At 36.3% G+C, this 18,420-nt stretch overlaps 1 protein-coding gene across 21 annotated transcripts in view; it reads right to left on the bottom strand.

Moving 5' to 3' along the window:
- Window positions 1-18,420, bottom strand: part of VPS13B (vacuolar protein sorting 13 homolog B) — a 613,015-nt gene that overhangs the window by 432,703 nt on the left and 161,892 nt on the right. The window contains exon 20 of one of the 21 annotated variants that reach the window (XR_004972427.1): window positions 206-316. The exons of 19 other annotated variants lie outside the window; for them this stretch is intronic. Coding sequence is in view for 1 of the 2 variants with exons in the window: in XM_036337875.1 (XP_036193768.1) it covers window positions 16,902-16,906 (5 nt within the window). In the remaining variant the exon portion in view is untranslated. Of the gene's footprint in view, window positions 1-205; window positions 317-16,735; window positions 16,907-18,420 lie in introns of those variants that run through there. One more of the 21 variants, XM_036337875.1, reaches the window with a different exon arrangement.

Raw genomic sequence — 18,420 nt, 5'->3', positions numbered from 1 at the left:
AATCGTAAATAAGCCCTCCAATACGTCTCACCTGATAAGACTAAGATGCCATTGGTTATAATGATTAAATGATTCATCTTCTCGAGACCTTTTACTAAATGATTACACAGATTCAGCACTATGCTGGATTGCCAGATCTGCGATAATAGTAAAATAAAGCCTTGCTTATAAATATGGCAAGCAATATCGCAGAGGAAGTCATTACCACTTTCAGCCACAAAAGATGACAGTACAGGGTCTCCTGTGAAGTAGGTCCAAGGCTATGTACCATTTCCTGTTGCCTTCATGCCGTTGCTTTTTCGTTACATCACTGCCCCTACATTTCATTATATATAAGATAAGACACTAATTACAAGACTGGGCAATACTTACTGTATCACTGCAAAAAAAAAAAAAAAAAAAAATTCCAAGAGGCCAGTCTGATAAGAAAGTCCGGCATAAATTTAACACATCAAAGCTACCAGTGCAACAGGAAATAAGAAATAAAGCCACTAAGCAGAAAAATAGTTGTTTGACTTGGGCTTCCCATTGGGTAGAGAGACAAAAGTAAATCTTTGGGAATTTGAACCACATGCTGATATTCATATAAATTTGCAGACTGAATCCACTACCAATGAAGTCCAAAAACTTCTCAAGCAGGCAGTTTAACTTATAGCAGTCTCAAGTGGTAGTGCTACAAAACGAGCAGCAAAAGCAGGCAGATATCCTCTCTGGCCGACCTCAACTCAGCCATCAGCAAGTATAAGATATTACTGATTATACAAGGACTCCTAATTTCAGAGATATTAAAATATGAAAAATTGCAAATTTAATAATCAATAAATCAGCATATAGTGCTTTCAGAAGTAAAGAAAACAAATGAAATTATGCTTAGGGAACTGACCAAAAGTGACTAAGTATCTCAATAGTCAGGGGTTATAAAAAGAGGGGGAGAAAGTTCAAGCTAGGGAACTGTACTTTCTTGTTCATAAACTGGAAGCACCTCTTTATTAAGGAATGGTTAAAGCAAAATGGAAAGTTTCAAAATCTTTCTTCACTTTTACATGTGTCAGTGAAATTATATAACTGCACAAGCGAAAAAGCCTAAGGATAATAATTACTAACAATTTTTAAAAGAATCAAACCAATGAGAAGTTAAATTTTAAAAATACAATAAAAAGGGAAATCTAAACTTAATTCCATTATCTCTGAAGTCAAACAAATACATACATATGTACAGGTATATACATATACTATAAGACACAGAATACATATATGAACCCTGAATTATTGCCACTCTTCATCAAAAGATCAAAGATGACAGGTGAATTTTTGTGTGCCCTTTAATTTTAACCAGATTCAGATTCAAAATTTTATCAGTACTGAACCCATTTTACCTCTTTGACAGATCCTTAAGTGTGTACTTTTACTCATGTACTAATACTTATTTAATTGAGTTAATTAATCACAGCTTAACCAAAATATCTCAAACAGACCGCACACAGCATTCAAAGTGCAGCTTGAAATCTTACCCTCCCTTTTCTTTAAACTGGCCTGGGGGATGAAGTCAATAAATTGTCATTTAATAACATACTTGCTTTGATGATTTTTCAGTAATTTACTGTCATCCCACTTCATAAATTTTTTAGTAAAAGTTCTGGGATTTCAAATAAGATATCTCTTCCATGGGAAAACTCAGTTTAAGAGTTTTCTGCTGCCAATAAACCAATAAGACAACCTAGCTCATAATCCTCCCACACTATACCGTGTAGGCTCAAGCACTCAACCAGTGAAAGTTTAATTTGTTCCGCCAATGGCACAGAAAACTGCTCGAATTTATTCAGTAAATAGATGTGAACATCAGTCTCCGCTTTTGGTTAAGACCTAAATTGAACTAAGTCATTCATAGGCAAAAACAAACACACAGTCTTGAACACAGTCCTTTCAGTAAAATAAACATAACTAGTATCCCACTACCAGAGCCAAGGTGCTTGACTACTTATTTTTTCTATCAACTTCTAGTGGGAATTCATTGCTACTGAAGTCCAGCCTCCTCCAAGCAGCACTCTTTTCTCACTTAAAAGTCAGATTCCCAAAACAATATGCACACACAACCCCTGCCGCACTAGCCTTTCCAGCACTCTAAATATCACTTTTGCCTCCTGTCCTCATGATCCTGACCGCTGTATACTCAGATTCTTAGCCTCTACTCACTCTCAGGGAAAGCTCCCTACTTGACATATTTATCCTGTCCACACAATTCTCTGGCCTCTTATCCTGTGAATGAAGATCTTTATCTTCATGCCATCTAAGGACTAGTCCTCCTAACCAATTTGCCAGATGCCCTTAAGTAAGTTCTATGAACCCACTTTTACATTTATTACAATGAATATGCAAAATATAGGGGGGCGACTTTTATATTTCTAGTCAACTGATAAAACAAAAATAGAAAGTATTAATAAGTTATAAATTAAAAATTGTGAGGCTGTAGGTTGAGTGATGGGTACTTTTTTACAGTGACCAGTACTAACAAGAAAGTAGACAAGATCAAGAGTTATTGCCAAAGTGGTAAATAAATAAAAGGAAGAAACTAGCAGAATTACTACTATCAAATGAGCAAAATCTTGGGTATCAGCCCATTTCCTTATTTTTGCCTCTTTAGAATTATTACTAGCAATTAATTTTTACTATCTCCCACTAACAACAGATTTACTGCGTGACTGATACCAAAGATGTGTTCTCATTCAAAATCATTTATTAATTCAATAAACCTTTATTGAATACTAATCATATGCCTAAAACTAAATGATAAGCATTCCGAGATAAATTTTAAAATAGTCTCTGTTTTTGAGTTTCTCATAAATTAGTGGAAAACACTAACAAAAATTAATCATAATTTTTGATAAGTGTTTTAATAAAAGATTCACTAGAGGTTACAGAATGGAGAAGGAAACATAAAGGTACCTAACTTGTCTAGGAAGGAAATTTGCATATTAATTTTCAACAGAAGTAACAGATAGCTTCCTCTGCACTGAAAAATTATATTGCAAATGAAAATGGTAAAGAATGGCATGTCAATGGAACTGAAAATAGTTCCGCACAGTGGGAGAATAGTGTTCATATGAAAATACTAAACGGTATTAGGATAGAGCTGTATATCCAGCTAAGAAGTATGATCTTTATTCAGAAAGCAATGAGGGAGCCATTAAAGAATACTTTAAAAGGAAGTAAAGGAATCGTATTTGTCTTATAAAAGTTTTATAGAAGTCAGAGGATTGGCAACGGCCCAAATAGGAAAGATGAGGAAAAAGGGGAGGAAAAAGGAAAGGAAAAGTTTAGACAATCCCTAGGTTGATAATACCACTATTCAAGGATATGGAGAATACGGGTCAAAGTGCAGGTGTGGAGTGAAATTAATTTGAAAATGCTGAGTCTAATGTGCCTGTGAATTAAGCAAGAAAAAATGTTCCACAGATAACCAAAATTTCACTTGCTGCTCACAGAAAATATTGGCACTACAAAAGTTAGGTGATAACAATTTAACATTTTATCTTTATAGAACTGACTAAACTTATCCAATGCTGGGCACATATCAACTCCTTTTAGTCACTAGATACAATGCTTTATTCATAAAAACTGGTTTTCATTTAAAACAAAAATATTTGTTAATAGAAAATATGAACTTCATTAATATTCCTGTAAACCTGAATATCTTCTAATAGAAAGTAAATTCTGATAAACCAGAAAATAAAGACTACTTTGTTTTAGGGGGTTCTGTCATGAATTTTTGCCTTTACAATAACTAACATTTGTTTGCCCAAATCTTATTCTAAATGCTTTACTCACATGAATTTAGTTAATCTTCATGATAACCCAATGAGAAAGATATTATTATTCCCATCTTACCAACGAGAAAACAAAGTTATTAAGGAGTCCAGGAATTTGCCAATAATCACAGAGACAGTAGTAGATAGTTGAGCCAGGAATCAGTCTAATTTTTAATCCTATTGTTATAATCACCATACTATGCCATCTGTTACAAATAATATTACTCTAATAAATTATGATTATGTAAACATCAAAATTTGTGGGGAGGCGATGGAGAACTACAAGTAGAAACAAATAAGTAGATACGGGTGTAAATGGAAAAGCAGATCCAGTGAGTTATCTATAGCATAAATTTCTTTCCAGGCACTGAGCCACACTCAGTACTTAGTAATCACACACAGGAAACATGCACTCTAATGAACTGCTACGTATAGGATTGCTGCAGCTGCTTCAACATCTTATTACCACTGGCATTTCACCTTTGGATTCACTGGTCCTAGAATGCACCAGTCTTTAAAATATTTGAAATATCCTTCATTCTTAATGCCACCTAAACTCTTTTAATGGTGATATTACTACAGAGAAAATACAGCTACTTATAAGTTAAAGCACAGTACGAGTTACAGGGAAGTCTGCAGCATATGAAGACCACATGGCCATTGTCCCTAGCATCAATTTTCCAGAATAATGACGGTTTCTTTATCTCCTCTTTCTCAACTGGTTTTAAACAATGTAAGAACTTTTCATCATGTTACTCAGCATAACTTTCACTGGTATTCAGGATCAAAATACTAAAGTACTAATCTGTCACATAAGGCCAGAGAGTATGAACTGATGGCCACATGAGTCAAATACTAGGCAGAAAATTCAGTATCTTCAAACCCTTGAATGATAACTGGATAGCAGGCTTGGTGCAGCAGAAAATTTCAATAGCCCTGCTTCCTTAAACTGAGAATCCTTACAGATGGTTGAAGAAAGGAACTGTAGAGAGAACTATAGTAAAAGCCATCTTATGTGACGCTATGAGTGCTACAATGTGATTTAAAATTAGGATGAGCCCCGCCAGCATGGCACAGTGTTTGAGAGTGGACCTGTGAACCAGGAGGTCATGGTTCAATTCCCAGTCTGGGCACATGCCTCAGTTGTGGGCTCAATCCTCAGTCGAGGGTGTGCAGGAGGCAGCTGATCAATGATTCTCTCTCCTTATTGACTAGAGGCCCGGTGCATGAATGCGTGCACCAACGGGGTTCCTTGGCCTAGCCGGAGATTGGGGCCATCTCGCCCAGTCCTGATCGGGGCCAATTGGGGCCGGCCGGCAGTGGGGAGGGACCATGGAAGGTTGGCCAGCCCGGGGCCACAGGAGGTTGGCTGTGGGAGCGCATTTGCCACCACGTGGGCAGCTCCTGCACTGAGCATCTGCCCCCTAGTGTTCAGTGCATGTCATAGCGACCGGTCAACTGGTCGTTCAGTAGTAACAATAGCTTAGGATATTATATATATAGATAGATGTTTCTGTCTCTATCCCTCACCCTTCCGCTCTGAAATAAATAAAACTATGTATTTTTTTAAAATTATGATGAAAAGCTCTATTTAATGGCATTGAAAGATGACTTTAAAACACTGGGAGTGAAAAAGGTACAGAAGAGAATGCAGATATGAAATCATTTATGTAGGATTGTATATTTACATACATAAGCATTTAAAATTTATCTGAAAGAATGTTTACGAAAATATTAACATTATTTAATCTTTAGGTCATAGTGTTTTAGATGATTCAGAATAGTTCTATAATGTTGTTTTAATTCTGCCTTAAGCATCCTATCTAATAAAAGAGAAACATGGTAATTAGCGTACGACCACTACCCTTCCCACTGGCTGATCAGGGCAATATGCAAATTAACTCCCAGCCAAGATGGCGGCCGGCAGCCAGGCTGCTTGAAACTAACATGAGGCTTGCTTGCTTCAGTGACGGAGGACTCCAATGTTCCCCGCCTGCCGCTGCAGGCCTCTGAGCTGCAACTCTAAGCAACTATGTAACAAATATAAAAGCTAAACAAAACCCCAGAAACCTGCTTTAGTCCATCAGGCTTCAGCCAGCAGGATAGCAACATTGTAAGCAAAGTCCAGAAACCTACTTTCAGCAGCGGAGGCCTAAGAGCTGGAGCCAAGCCTCAAAGTTAAAGCTGGCCCACAATAAAAAAAAAAAAGAAAGAAAAAAAGGAGCGGTTGGGAGCTTCAGTCACCCCCAGCCTGAAAACAGCCCTCAGCCCCTCACCCAGACTGGCCAGGCACCGCAGTGGGGACCCCCACCCTGAAGGGTGTGTGACCAGCTGCAAACAGCCATCATCCCCTCACCCAGGCTGGCCAGGCACCCCAGTGGGGACCCCCACCATGAAGGGTGTGTGACCAGCTGCAAACAGCCCTCATCCCCTCACCCAGACTGGCCATGCACCCCAGTGGGGACCCCCACCCTGAATGGTGTGTGACCAGCTGCAAACAGCCATCATCCCCTCACCCAGGCTGGCCAGGCACCCCAGTGGGAACACCCACCCTGATCCAGGACACACTTCAGGGCAAACCAGCCAGCCCCACCCATGCACCAGGCCTCTATCCTATATAGTAAAAGGGTAATATGCCTCCCAGCACTGGGATTAGCGGAGCCGCGAGGCCTCCTGGCACCGGGATCAGCGTGACAGGGGGCAGCAACCAAACCCCCTGATTGCCCTGCGGCTCTGTGTGTGACAGGGGACGGGGCCACAACTTCCCTCTCCACCCTGCTCTGTTCCTGACAGGGGAAGGAGCCCCAACCCCCTGATCAGCCCTGCTCTGTGCCTGATCGGGGAGGAGCTCCCCAACCCCCTGATCGCCCTGCGGCTGTGTGTGTGACAGGGTGCGGCGCCCCAACCCCCTGATCGCCCTGCGGCTCTGTGTGTGACAGGGGGCAGTGCCCCAACCCCCGGATTGGCCCTGCTCTGTGCGTGACAGGGGGTGGCGCCGCAACCTCCCCATCGACCCTGCCTTCAGTGTGACAGGGGACGGTGCCCCAACCCCCCAATCGGCCCTACCCTGGGCGTGACTGAGGGTGGCATCACAACCTCCCGACCGCCCTGGTCTGTGCATGACAGGGGCGGCACCCCAACTCCCCAATCGGCCCTGCTCTGAGCCCGACCAGGGGCTGCACCTAGGGATTGGGCCTGCCCTCTGCCACCCGGGAGCAGGCCTAAGCCAGCAGGTCGTTATCTCCCGAGGGGTCCCAGACTGCGAGAGGGCACAGGCTGGGCTGAGGGACCCCCCCTCCCACCCGAGTGCACAAATTTTTGCGCACCATGCCTCTAGTTTAACATATAAAAGGGTATTTTCATTTTGGAAAAAAGATGAATCAGCACATGATTTTACATATCATTCAATATGAACATAGTAATATGTCTGTTTTGTAAATCCTAAGAAACCTAGTCAATACATACAAATAATTTTTTATATAAAAAAAAACCCATCTGTTAGTTTAAAAACAAAAATAGCTGAACAAGTTTCCAAATGTTATCAAAAAAAGTTATGAACATGACTGCAAGTTTATTAAAAATTTATGGGTATTAGAACAACATATGCTTTTCATATACTTAACCTGGTCTGGCACAGAAATGTTATGTACCGATGTAATATCTGGATACATAATTAAAAGAGTCACAAAAAAGGCAAGGGAATCAATACTAAAACCATTTTAAGTATTAATAAATATTTACCTTATACATACAGTTGTTCATATGGAAAATAATAAATAATACAACAATAAACTGTTTCACATACCCACAACTGTAAATCTAGTTTTGCCCCACCCTGTATATATACATGTTCTGTTGCTTTTAGTTTAGCATGATTTATGACCACTCAGATTCTTCCTTTCTTTCAAATTCAGAACAGATCCCTTCTGATCATGAAAATCTATTACTTAACCTTTTTACAAACGCATTTCAAAATATATTTCTCTCATTATACTTTTCCAGTTGCTTTTCATAGGCATATCATTAATCCTTGCATAAAGTTTTTACATAAGTTAAAAACTACCATATGTATTAGCAAAGTATAATCTCTCATATATTTCTATAATTCTTTTATACTTCGTTATTATAAATACCTGTAAAATCTTCTAAGTATATCATCAGCATAATGCCTCTAACTATGTGATCAACTGTTTGTCAATGAGGATGGTATCTCTCACTTTTTAACCAGTCACATGTTGTCTTTCTCAATTTTACTTCCATCTGTTCAATAGTGTTATAATATAGAAATTTTGTTACAATAATTTTAATGTCATCTCCCTGAAAATCACTGTAATAAATAACAATAGTATTAATAAACAAATTCACTTGCTTTATGACATGAATGCTGAACTCTTTAAAGCAGCGGTTCTCAACCTGTGGGTCGCTACCCCTTTGGGGGTCGAACGATCCTTTCACAAGGGTCGCCTAAGACCATCGGAAAACACATATATAATCACATATTGTTTTTGTGATTAATCACTATGCTTTAATTATGTTCAATTTGTAACAATGAAAATACATCCTGCATATCAGATATTTACATTACGATTCATAACAGTAGCAAAATCACAGTTATGAAGTAGCAACGAAAATAATTTTATGTTTGGGGGTCACCACAAGATGAGGAACTGTATTAAAGGGTCGCGGCATTAGGAAGGTTGAGAACCACTGCTTTAAAGGGATGTCTTTATACAATGGAGAAGCAACTCAAAGGTATTCATATTCAGCACCTGATACTACAATCACTTAATAGATTAAGAAACAAAGTGAGATCAAGTGATTTATACAAAGCCTAGCTAGATTCCATAGCAGAGTTAGAATTCAAGAGTAACAACCTCAAAGTTACAGATACATCTCTTCCTTTGTATAACATGTTCCATATCTCCCTATTTTCTAAAAATCTTTTCTGAACTAGACATCAAAATAGTAGCACAAAAATAAACAAAAATTACAAGTAATTTGTTTTGTTCATAAGTAGTCGTGACTCAATATTAACCACAGCCTGTATTTTAGAAAAAATTTAAAAATTTTGCACAAATGGAACTAATATATAAAATTTACCTCAGAATGGAAATATGTGACTCTTAACACACAACACATTTTAGACTTCACTTAAAGTAAAATTAATTTTTATTATTATATCTAAAATATTTTTATTGATCTGAGTATATGTGATAAACTTCAGCAAAGTAAAATCATTTGGTTTATGTGTTTAATTTTATAAATTTTAAATATACAATATCTAAGTATAATCTTTTATGCTGAAAACTTCAGAGATTTGCTTACTTGAGAGGTTATAATCATTAAAAGTAACAAATAAAGCTGGTCAGTAATTAAACTGACCACATCTCCTGGAAGGCCAAAAACCTAGTGGATGACAACACAACTCAACATTTTACAGCTGCTGAGAAGCAGAAGCTTTCAACATTTGGATGTATGCAGGCATCTTATTTTCCCAGGATTTCAAAGTCCACATGCAGGCTGCTGTTCAGCTATTATAAATGAGTAATTCAAGTAGGGCATGACTGCTTCTGGTATTAACTTGATAAAGATGTTTCACTCCAAATGCATCAACAGTTGTGTTAAGTCGTCCCTTTCACAGGCTGACTGAGGATTACTTATGCTATGCTTTGTTAACAATGAATCCAATAATTTTTTAAAGGAAGGTTTATTAACTTCTGCATTTGTTTTTCTAAGGCTAAAAATTAAGTGCTACTTAATAATTAACCCCAAGCTAAACAACATAAATTAAATACAATATAATGATTTCAATACTTTTTTTAATTTTTAAAAGTCTTGGAAAACAAAAGCAGAAATTACAAGTTTTCCAATCACATTGTAAAATTAAAAAATTATAAATATGACTTTCTGATAACAGTCATCTGAACATACTGAAATACTTTAGAAGAAAAACTGCCTTAACATAAATATATACTAAACATATTTTAACAAACTATACATTTAAAGAAATATGGTCTTGAACTAATACTAATTACCCAACATTTAACAAACAACATAAGCCAAGTGAAGGTATTTGCAATGCTTGAACAATAAAAATTTTCAGCTCATATGGAGTCTTCTCTCATTCCAGGTTTAAATATAAATCCTTCTTTGAGGAATCTTTTTTAATATCACTCAATGCTCCCTTCTTCCATTCAAATCTTCCCCCTCTATTTTCAGATAGAAGTAGTTTTCTCCCAATCGATTACACCGTTTGTAAGGTTAAGCTTGTTTTTAGAATTAACTGTATGTGTACACTCCTCAATAGTGCCTTGTATTAAATACCTTTATATACCAGGCTCTAGCAGTCTCATGCACGCAGCCAGCAACCAATAAAAAAATTAAATAGAATTCAATGAAAATAATCAGTTATTTAAGGTCTGAATTTCTCTACAGTCGTTGAAGGGTTAAGAGTTTAAGTTCTAGAGTCAAATCGGGTGGGGGTTGGGTAGGGCAGGATGGGAGAGGTCAATGGGGAAAAAAGAGGACATAAATAATACTTTCAACAATAAAGATATTTTTGAAGATATCAACTGTAAAAAAAAAATAATATGCATAGAATGATACCTGGCACAGAGGAAGAACTAGAAAAAAATTAATATTATAACAATTGCCTCTATTGCCCTGACTCAAACGTGCTTCTTGTTCCCTTGTTCCTTGTCTCAATGAAAGGCACCCAACTGTGTACCCAGCTCTCCAAACCAGAACACTGGGTGCTTGCCTACTGTTCCCTTTCCCTTAGCCCCATTATATTCAAACTAGAGGCCCAGTGCACGAATTCATGCATTGGTGGGGTGCCTCAGCCTGGCCGGTGATCAGGGCCGTCTCATCCAGCTCTGATAGGGGCCAATCAGGGCTGGCCGGCCGGCCAAGGGCAGGGACCGTGGGAGATTGGCCGGCCACGGAAGGTTGGCTGTGGGAGCACACTGACCACCAGAGAGAAGCTCCTGCACTGAGCATCTGTCCCCTGGTGGTCAGTGCATGTCACAGTGATCGGGTGACCAGCTGTTCAGTATACCAGTCATAATGGTCACTTAGGCTTTTATATAGGTAGATGACCAACAACTCCTGTTGATTCCAGCACATCACAATACCACAAACTTGTGTAATTCTCTGCATTAACATTATCATTTTTTCACTGTAAATTTTCCTGCCTCCTATTTTTTACCCTCATCCTCACTGCTGCCTAAATTGGTTTCTAAAGCATAAATCTGATACAAACTTTCTATTGCTCTCATCCATACTCTGTTGAAAATCTTTAAACTTACTTTCAAGGCCTTTCAAAATCTGAAGGCAATTGCTGATCACATCAAGAATTAACCCTTACCATTCTCCCATTCCATTCTAACTACTGTTACACAAAACTAATTTAGTTTCCACAATCCTAATCAACAAATTTAGTTTCCACAATCCTGACCAATTGCTTCTCCTCTAGCTCATAATTAATGTCTCATCTTGGACATGACATCCAGTATTCCTTTCCAGAATCCCAGGTCTGGGTAAAGGGTTTCTTTCAATGTGAAATTATGCTCTTCTGTTTTACAACAATATTTTAACTAACTTTTATCTGCTCACCTGTATGTCTCCCTCAATGAACTATAAGCTCATTTTTAAGAAGTAAAAGGGTCTTGTTCACCTTTATATCCCAAGGTTCTGGCATGAAGTAAATATGTACCAAATGAATGAAGATAACTACCCTGTTACCCGAAAGGGGCTATTTATATGAATATACATTAAAAAAAAAAAAAAAAACAGACAAGAAGAGTCAGTCTTATCTCTTCCACTCATTTGTTGTTTTACTCTGATGTCAATATTTGGATATCTGTGAAATATTTGCTTTATTCTTTCTTCTGGGTTAGAAAAGATCTTAAAACTCTCTCCCCCATAAAACATTTATATTCTTCTACACAAGATTAGTAATCATAACAAAATCATACTTTAAAGACAATTGAAAATTAATGACTTAACAATGTAAGATGGATTTTTAAAATAACTCTTACCCAGTAACTGCTAGTTTAACGTTGGGTATTCTTCCTTCCCTCTTTCCTCTCTGTTCAGTGGCTGACCGTCACCTGTCAGAGGATTTTAGTCACATCACCTCCTTTCTTACCCCAATGACTATTTGCCAAGCTCTGCCTATCATTCATCAAGGATAACTCATTATTTCAGAAAATTTTATGCTCACATAGTGAAATGAATCTTCTGTAAATTCTTGACTTTTCTTCTTCCTGTCCCTCTGTCAATTCCTATCCAGTCACCCCAAGAAATGTTCTATTTCTCTACTTAAGTCCAGTAGTAACCCTAACCATACCTAATAAGTAATTCTTGAATGGGAAAAAAAGAAACTATTTGGAAAAGAGGGTAAACACAACAACAAGCAGCATTGTTATCAATGTCTATTGTCCTGGAAATGCCAATAATTAAATATCTTTAAGTGTCTGTCTAAAAGAATCTTTTTACTATTACATTCTCCTAAGTCTACTTTTACCTGCAAGAGATCAATTTTAGATATTAAATTTATTGATTGTATTTAATGAAAATTATATACATTTTTATTGTATTTATTCAATTAAATTATTTTTTTCATTAAAATTATAGGGTATTTCACCTTCATTGTGAGTTTAACAAAACAAAAAAAGAATTTTTGAGTTGGCATGGATTTTTACCATGATAATTCTTTCTTCCTATGTAAAACTGCATTCAAATATTCAGACCAACTTTCAAGTGAACACTTAAATCAAAACTCATCAAAGGTTTTCTGTTTAGTACTGTAAGATAGCTGACTAGTGACAAAATAAAATTTCAACTATATTTTGAAAACATATGTATCTATGATAATAAAAGCGTAATATGAAAATTGACCAGTTGACCATCCGGACGTCCTTCCAGACGAAGCCGAGGCTACACCCGTAGCTGCAAGGGATCGAGGCAGCCACCCCAGCTGCGAAGGAGGGATCGAGGCAGCTGCAAAAGCCAACTCTTGCACGAATTTTGTGCATCAGGCCTCCCGTTTTAATAATAGAAAACAAATTATTAAAAAGATGAAGTTATTTTTATCACTAGATTAAAACTATTTAAGGAGAAATGCAACTTATGCTATCCTGAAATCTAGTATCTTATCTGACTATACACTAAGACTCCCAAAACATCTTTTAAAAGTCTGTAGCTTTAAGAGCAAAATGTGCTTTAAAAGTAAAATATTATTTAAAGATATATAAGAATTACTGTGCAAAATTGCATGATTGCGAGCAAAGTAATCATTATAATCCATAAATAACTTGGTTTAAAATAGTAATGTGGAAAAAAATTTGTAATTTTTAAAAGATGTTTTTATTGATTTTAGAGAGAGTGGAAAGGAGAGGGAGATAGAGAGAAACATCAATTGGCTACCTTCTGCACACCCCCTACTGGGCATGGACTTGCAATCCTGGCATGTGCTTTGACCAGGAATCAAACCAACGACCTTTCGGTGCATGGGACAAAGCTCAACCAACAGAGCTACACTAGCCAGGGCTGGAAAAAAAATTTTTTTTAATTATTATAATCCATAAATAACTTAGTTAAAATCGTATTTTGGAAAAGGAATATTTTAAAATACTGTTTACATTTGCAGAAAATATCAAATACCATAGAAGATAGATCCAGAGACATGGAAGCATGAAACAGACTGACAAGTCTCAGAAGGAAGGGGTGGAGGGAAGAGATTAACCAAAGAGCTTATATGCGTATATGCATAAGCCATGGACACAGACAAGAGTGTGGTTGGCCAGCCACTGGAGGGAAGGTACCGGCTGGGAGAGGCAGGGTCGAGGGGGGTCAATGGAGAGAAATGAGGGGACATCTATAATACTTTCAACAATAAAGATAAATTTTTTAAATACCACAGAAGAGAATATTAATGAAAAATGCCTCATAATTCCATCAAACATTGATAATCACTGTTAAAAAGTAATTTTTCTTTATATAAATATAGATGTAAATATATATTTACATGCATATGTTGAAAAATATGCTTAAAAACTACATATAACTTATACATGTAAGTTTATTATTTTATTTTTTTACACAAGCTTTTAATAGAAACATTTTCCTATGATATATATTTTCTATTGGCTAATTTCAAAGAAGTTCTATGGACAGTCTCTAAGTTATTTAATAATTTGCCTACTATTGGACAACAAAGATGATTTGTCATTATTATAAATGAGCTGATGTGAAGACCCTTACATTTTAAATACTAGTCTTTAAATATATTTTTATTAAGTTTTTAAAGAGAGGAAGGGAGAGGGATAGAGAGTCAGAAACATCGATGAGAAAGAAACATCAACCAGCTGCCTCCTGCACACTCCCCACTGGGGATGTGCCCGCAACCAAGGCACATGCCCTTGACGGGAATCAAACCCGGGACCCTTCAGTCCGCAGGGCGATGCTCTATCCACTGAGCCAAACTGGTTAGAGCTACACACTAGTCTTTAAATGCATCTTGGATTACTCCCTTAGGATATAATCTTAGAAGTGGTATAATAGAAGGATAACCACTCTTAAGGTCCTTACTGAATTTTATTAATATCATTTCTAATGAGTTGTACCAATACATAGTCTGTACCCTTTCAGACTTCTTTGAAAGTGCTCATCTCATAAATTTCTCACCTTTCAGTTTAATAATTCTGAAATATCAATTTCACAGGTAAAAATTATTCCTTATTATTGTTTTAATACCCATTTCTTTGTTTTAATTAAATTTTTTCATGTGTTTTTTAATATTTGCATCTTACTTTTGCCTCCTTTGGCCATTTTCCTGTGACATATTTCCATTTTTGTTTTTGTTGTTATTTACCTATAATTGAGTTCTGCACAAGTTTGTCTACTATATTCTTGCAAATACTTTCACTGTATTGCAGAATTCCATGTTTTTAGAACGAAATCAGGTAAGATACAGTTTTTACATTATAAAAAAGGCTACTAATTTACATATCACTACATAATGTACTTAATTCTAATAAAAATAATACCATGAAATAGAAGTGTCATAATCAAGATAATGTTACTTCCGTAAATGTTTGGGAATTCTTCTTTCTTGTGTGTATGTACAAACACACATTCTCTCTCAATATCTAAAGCAGTGCCACAGAGTAAGTACTCAAATATCTGTTGTATAAATACTTTTCCCAGGAAAGCATTTCAATAAATTAGAATACATAACTTACCTAAACCAGGTTAGAACATTTTATTTATTTACTTAATTAACAAGAATAAAACAAATATATAAAACCTCTTTAGAAAAGTTGTACATATTGACTAAAGCACCCAGCCCAAGGGAACTCAATATGACAAGATTTCAAAAGTTAAACTCAAGTTACAGTCTACAGAATTAGCCCACAATTATTTAACAATCAATACCTCCTTTGAACATGAGGAAACTGTTACTTCATCACTGCCCTCTGCCGGTGGCATTATTTCCCTTTAATTTTCCCTCCAGGTACTGAATCTTTGCCTCACAATTACTTCTGACCTGCCTCTATATTTAAACCACCCACTCTAAAAATAGCCTAGCCATCTGGAATTCAGTAAGGCTTGTAGGGGAAAAAATGTGCTTCAATGAAAAGTTCTGCATTGTTTAGTGTACACCCTTCCAGGTTATCTGAGTCTGATTCTATAGACTCTGCACATTTCACTGCCTTTGAGCTTTCTTACATCTGTAAATTGTAGGTAACTGATAGCTATGCAAAATTATTCTCAACTATAAAGGAAATAAATTCTGTCAGATAGAAGCTAAATCGACCTCTCTTCTCCACTGCAGAAGAAGCTAGCTTTGTACCCATTTTCAAATTTGTCACAGTATCAGTAATCTTTTTATTCAGTTCTCCTTTGATCTAGTTGTAACATCTGTCTGGTTCTCTCATTGAAAATGATTTTTAAAATCTTTAACATTTGTCCATTTTATTTTGAACAGTCATGATTGTCTGAAGTCATAATTTTACTTTTTTAAAAAATCATTCTTTAACAGACTAAGTCAGACTACATTTTTGTCCCACAGAACAATTTAGAAATGAAATGATGTGGACCTATAGACATAGGGCTACGCCCAAATGGCAAAAACCATTTCCTTTGATCCATATTCTACTTACCAAATACCTATCACGTACTTGTCATGATCCCTAACCTTAGAAACTCCTAGTTTCACGGGGAAGAAATCCTATAAATAGTTATGACTGTCTGCCATGTGATATGGTCAAAGTGCTGTGATGATGCTTAGAAGGGAGTAAATGATTGGGAAAGGACGGAGAGGAAGGGGAAGAGTAAGAGCAAAGGTCTGACGAAGGTAAAAATAAGCAAAACACTCAGAAAATTGCTTAAACTCTCACACATTAATGGACAACTGGCCCACATCATTTATTTACAAAACAACGCAATAAGGGTATACTGAGTATACTGTACTGACTTAAAGGGACACCAAAGCTAGCTGTAGAATCAAGTTTCTTCCAGAGGAATGGAACAGTTAGAGGAAGAGGCAGGTAGCAAATGCTAATGTGAATATCACTCCTAAGTGCTTTTGCAAATCTACTCCTACTGGTTCACTAAGGCTTCCTACTCTCATTTCAGCCATAGGACAGCTACATACGGTCAACTTCAAAATCTTGACAGGAAGTGCAAAATAAAAACTTACCTTAAAAACATGTCCTTTTCTAAAATAAACTTAAATAATAAATAGTTACGACCTTTTGCGCCATATATAAATATACAAAACATTACACATTTTATAGTGCGTTCACGTTACAATCTGAAATATTTCTTGTAATTTACTATTTACAAAGTGAAGATACTACATATTTACTTTGAATACGTTTCCTTTTACTAAACAAGCAGTAAAAAAATGCAAAAATTCTGACCCTGTTCTATAAAAGAGGGAAACAACTGGTCACACACAAGGCTCAAGGGATTTGTCACATTGGCTTCCTTCCAGAATGTGGGCCCTTTCAAAGGAGCAAGAAAGTAATTTCCTGTTGCTTTGGAGTCTGTTCTTGACTCCTAGCATCATGGCATCCAGGAGACATTTCAAGCTGGAAAGAGATTAGATTCTTCTCCTAAGTGAAGGATTTGCTGCTCCTACGTCGGAACTGCATACCCACAGGCTTATAGAGTTTACTTGAAGAAAAACTTAAAGTGTATAGGGATTAGGTAGATGCAGAAAACAAGGTAAGAAAAAAACCTTAAACTGTGAATGAAAGTTAATTAATATACAGTACTATATTGTACAGAGTAATTAATACTTCATGCTTACCTTATGTTTTACAATTTACAATGTACTTGAGAATATAATTTAATTTAACGTACAAAACAAGCCTAGCAACCAGATAAGAATATCCTCTTTTTACAGATGAGAAACACCACTCAATGAGATGACTTACTCAAAGTAATATAGTTTACAATGGATAAATTCGAACTTGGAATATAAGCCTTTTTATAATTCATTCATTCTTTCAGCCTTAATGTTTATACGCCTATCTCCTCAATATATTAGAAATTCCTCTATAGCAGAGACTTCCATACATCATTATATTTCTGCACACCGAAAACTTGCAATAAACAGTTGCTGCATAAACAAACCAATGAATGATTACAGTAAAAAAAAAAAAAAAAAAAAAAAAAAAGGCAAACATATGAAAACGGCAAAGAAATACTAAAATGTATTACTTCAGGGGCAGGGAACCATTTTTCTGGCAAGAGCCATTTGGATATTTATAACATTCGTGAGCCATACAAAATTATCAACTTAAAAATTAGCCTGTTATATTTGGTCAAACATTTAATTAACTCATTACTAATGCCTTGGCAGGGCCAGACCAAATGATTTCACAAGCCTTATACAACTCGCGGGCCTATGTAGCCCGCGGGCCAGATGTTCCCTACCCGTGCTTTACTTCAATAAAGATGAATTTGAGAATCAACAACAACACACAACAACATCATGATTTGAAAAAAAAAAGTTTTAAATATATAGCTGCTTTAATATGTACATAAACATATGTTTTCAATATATCTGTAAATTCCCTTAATTACTATTCTAAGCAGAAATTTACATTTCCTGTACTTAAAAACATTGTACTGTGCAAAATATTTATTAAACTTTTTACAAAAATAATTATCATCAAAATACATTTTGTAAATAGTTTACAAACCTTTCAGTGTGTGTGTGTGTTTGTGTGTGTGTGTGTGTGTGTGTGTGTGTCTAAACAGAAAAAAACAATTTTTAATTGGCAGGATAAAAAATATAAAAAATTATCTGTACTACAAATGCAACATTGTCAAAAGGCTATGTCCTGGTTGACAATCATAATCCTATAGATATTGTTTACATTATGATTAAAAATCACTTTGCTTCTATATTCCCACAACCAGTTCGTATGGTAAAGAGATCAGTAAACTTACTTTTATGCGTAACATCTTTAACATTTGCTCCCCTTTCTGTGCTTGTGATTAAATGTAACATTTTGAAATCCCAAAGTTCTGAGAAAAACATAAATCCTTGTCTCACAGCTGCTGTTTGACTCTGGAAACACATGCATTTTCTTTT

The sequence above is a fragment of the Myotis myotis genome, unplaced genomic scaffold (genome assembly GCF_014108235.1).
Source record: "Myotis myotis isolate mMyoMyo1 unplaced genomic scaffold, mMyoMyo1.p scaffold_m19_p_16, whole genome shotgun sequence".
In the NCBI taxonomy this organism is placed as follows: domain Eukaryota; kingdom Metazoa; phylum Chordata; class Mammalia; order Chiroptera; family Vespertilionidae; genus Myotis; species Myotis myotis.
This window is presented reverse-complemented; position numbering and strand designations above follow the sequence as displayed.